This window comes from Triticum aestivum, chromosome 4B (assembly GCF_018294505.1).
Source record: "Triticum aestivum cultivar Chinese Spring chromosome 4B, IWGSC CS RefSeq v2.1, whole genome shotgun sequence".
Taxonomy (NCBI): domain Eukaryota; kingdom Viridiplantae; phylum Streptophyta; class Magnoliopsida; order Poales; family Poaceae; genus Triticum; species Triticum aestivum.
In genome coordinates, this window is record NC_057804.1 from 145,521,684 (window position 1) to 145,525,325 (window position 3,642).

Genomic DNA, 3,642 nt, shown 5'->3' on the forward strand with positions numbered 1-3,642 from the left:
GAAGAGGAAGCGGCGTCCAGGGACGCTCGAGATGGCAGCAGAAAGTGTCAAATATCAGGAACTGCAGCTTGAGAAACTCCTTCGGTGCTCAATCTGGGTAAAAGTTCATGGTTGTAGTTCACAAGAGAATAAGGCTGAATAATTGTACAAGCAGGAAACAAGACGTACTAGTTTCATCGTTTTCTAACCCAAACAAGATTTTTTATAAACTGATTTTTCACAAAACAGTTGGTAAAACGGGTTTTGCTAAAAACCTGTTTTATATAAACCCATCGCTAATATTCCTTATCCAAACAACACCGGCGCCAGGATTAGAAACTGACATGCACTCGGACGAACTTCTGGGCCCTCGTGTCAGCTACTAGTCCCAAGCGCGTGGAGAGGGCGTTGGACCTGGCTTCATGCGCTCGAGCTCGATGGCTCCCGGCTCAAACACGCCGGCCGGCGCCGCGCGTCGCCTCCCTCCTCGGAGCGCCGCCGCAGGCCACCAGCTCCACGCGCTCCTCACCAAGCATGGCCTCCTCCACCACCCGTCCTTCCTCCGAGCCGTCCTCTCCCGACTCCCTGCTTCCCCGTCGTCCCTCGCCTTCCTACTCTCCGCCCCTCCGCGTGCTCTCTCCCCGTCCCTCTTCTGCCCGGTCATCGCCGCATTCTCCTCCTCCCCCGTTCCTCACTTCTCGCTCGTCATCTTCAACCACGTCTCCTCCCTCTCCATCCCCACTCCGCTCCACACCTTCCCCGCCCTCCTCAAATCCTGCGCCCGCGCTTTCAAGCTGCGCTCTGGAGCCAGCGCATCCTCTGCGGCCTTCCCCTTCAAGGGGCTGGAGCTGCACTGCCGCATCCTAAAGCTGGGCTGCGGTGCGGATCGCTACGTGCAGAACGCGCTCGTGTCCATGTATGGCAAGCTCGGCCGTCTCAGGGAGGCGAGGAGGGTGTTCGACGAAATGCCTGTTAGGAACGCCGTTTCCTGGAACGCCCTAGTGGGTGCGCACGATGTGGCGGGTGATTCACATGGTGCAGAACGATTGTCTCAGGAAACTCCTGAAAGGAACATTTCATGGTGGAACGCCGAGATCGTGCGGAATGCGAGGGCTGGTGACATGGAGGAGGCATCGCGGGTCTTCAGTGAGATGCCTGATAGGGACGTTGTGTCATGGAACTCCTTGATCGGTGGCTATGTGAAGCTTAGGAGGTACAAGCAAGCATTGGAGACCTTCCAAGTGATGCAGGACAGTGGCATCGAGCCGACCGAGCTAACACTTGTATCTGTTCTTGGGGCATGTGCAGAGATTGGCGAGGTGGAGCTTGGGAAGGGTGTCCACAGTTACCTGGATAGCAAGGGCATTGCAGCTGACGGTTATGTTGGTAATGCGCTCGTTGATATGTACGCGAAATGTGGCAGATTGGACCTTGCCACGCAAGTCTTTGAAAGCATGTCAACCAGGGACATTACTTGCTGGAATGCAATGATTGTTGGGTTGTCGGTTCATGGCTACTCACACAAGGCTCTGAAGCTATTTGATTCGATGAAAACTGAGCCTGATCATGTCACATTTCTCGGTGTCTTGATTGCCTGCAGCCATGGTGGCCTAGTGGACGAGGGGAGATCATATTTTAGCAGCATGGCTGCAGACTACAAAATTGTGCCGGATGTTAAGCATTACGGGTGCATGATAGACATGCTCTGCCGCTATGGTAAAGTTGCAGAAGCATATCAAATGATGGATGATATGCCCGTCAAGGCAAACTCTGTGCTCTGGAAGATGGTGTTGGCTGCATGCCGAGTGCATGGGCAAATGGACCTTGCTAAAAAGGCTTTCCACAAATTGCATGAGCTGATGCACGCCGATGATGGGGATGTCATCACGATATCCAATGTTTACGCAGAAGCAAGGAGATGGGACGACGTTGAGCATCTGAGAACGAGGATAATTGAACACGGTGTTTGGAAGCACGCTGCACACAGTCAAGTTGAGGATTCGTCAATCTGAGTACATCCAGGCCGCAGCTTCAATAGGTAGCTTAGCATTCCTCCTTTGTTACATGGTACTATTTCTGAATGTTGTGATCATGCGCATATCTTCAATTGCAGTTTGATGTGATTTTGTAGGCTTCTAAGCTTCCAAGTGAAGAACGAAGAAGATCGTCAAGTTAGTAACCATGCTGAGTTCGTTTATCTGTTATTAAGCTGAGAGGACCTTGTTATTAAGCTGAAATGGCCCCGTTTTAAGATGGAGCACTGGAGACCTTGAAAAGCTTAATTTCCTTTGCTGGAGCTACTTAATCGAGTTTGCAAATATTCCGTAACGGAGTTATTGCAGTTCTGAAGAACGGTGCCGGGCCTGATGATGTTTTGGTAGCAACGGAAAAACCCACTGTCAGGCATACTAGAATGCTGTTTGTTCAGAATAAAGTTCAGAAGTTGTAAGCAAAATAAGGCTGTGTAGAATGTTTGGTGGGCTAACCTAAACCAATCACATTTGCTGTGCTGAAGTTGAAGCCGGTGGCAACTTTTGTCCGGGCGCGAAAGCATGTGCTCTTCATCCAACCATGTCTATGGTTTTGATGGATCTCACACCATGGCCACCTCATCAAAACCACGAAAACAAAAGGACAACAAACTACTAATAAACAATCAGCAGTTAAATCCACCCCGGGAAGGAAACAACACGGCAGAGAGCGCGTTTACTCTTACTTGTACTACTACAAGTCTTTCTCCAACAAACCTTGGTTAAACCGTGGTTCGTGAGGCTACTTACAGAGTTTTGGTATTATGACCCCTCGTTGACACTTCATCTCTACTTGTATCGCTTGTGGTGTTCTTGTGTTCTTCTCGGAGTCAATTTCTTTTTTTTTAATCTTTGTTACCCATATACTCCCTCTGTCCCATAATATAAGAGTGTTTTTTGACATCTCTACTCTTATAAAAATCGGGTTGGTGATGATGATGTGCCTGCCATCTTGCAATATAGACCGTCCGATCTATATCTGACGGATAGAAAGCAAACTATGACAATTTTGCAAAAAGATACCCACACTACTCTCGTTCATCCTTATCTCCCACAACTTCATTGTTGAGTAATTAAAAAAGGAAGCCTCTGAAACAGTCTGGCATAGTGGCCGCTGCCAGCGTCGTCCATCCCCATGCCTACGTAAGTCTGACCATCAATCACCACCGCGCCCCACTCCCCCTCACCTTATCTCTCATCATTCTCGGGATATCATTAGTTTTTACACATGGGATTACTCCTGCATGGGTCAATCATAAGATGTGTTTTGTAAAAAAATGCATCTTGATGTCCGTGCAATGCACGGGCATCTTGCTAGTAAGTATAAAAAACACTTTCATATTATGGGATGAAAAAATCACACTTTTATATGAGGCAAGAGCACTACAAACCCACAAACTTGCAATAGATGTGATGGTTTAGTCCACAAACTTGTAAAAGGTGATCACCTCATCCCTAAACTTGCAATGTATGTGAAGGTTTAGTCCAGAGCCAATCACAAGCTGACAAATGGCGCCACGCTGGCCGTGTCGTGCCACAACGCTCAGACCGGCATTTTTATGTAAACGCCCTCCACCTTTACGGAAATCACGTGTGCGGTATTTTTTTCATATCTATATTTTTTTTAATCAAA

General features: G+C 48.4%; 1 protein-coding gene across 2 annotated transcripts; it reads left to right on the plus strand.

Moving 5' to 3' along the window:
* Positions 1-326: 326 nt before the first annotated feature.
* LOC123091529 (pentatricopeptide repeat-containing protein At4g18840) lies at positions 327-2,499 on the plus strand. 2 transcript variants are annotated; one of them, XM_044513063.1, is made up of 2 exons: positions 327-2,017; positions 2,093-2,499. In XM_044513063.1, exon 1 carries the CDS (start codon positions 402-404, stop codon positions 1,989-1,991), a length of 1,590 nt encoding a protein of 529 aa, XP_044368998.1. In that variant the 5' UTR covers positions 327-401; the 3' UTR covers positions 1,992-2,017; positions 2,093-2,499. The 2 variants fall into 2 exon arrangements, with proteins under 2 accessions (XP_044368998.1, XP_044368996.1); XM_044513061.1 differs by having other exon boundaries at positions 328-2,017; positions 2,111-2,499.
* The last annotated feature ends 1,143 nt before the right edge of the window (positions 2,500-3,642 follow it).

Bases quoted from the DNA above. Each gene is read 5' to 3' on its own strand.
- LOC123091529 (XM_044513063.1), top strand. From the start codon at position 402: ATGCGCTCGAGCTCGATGGCTCCCGGCTCAAACACGCCGGCCGGCGCC.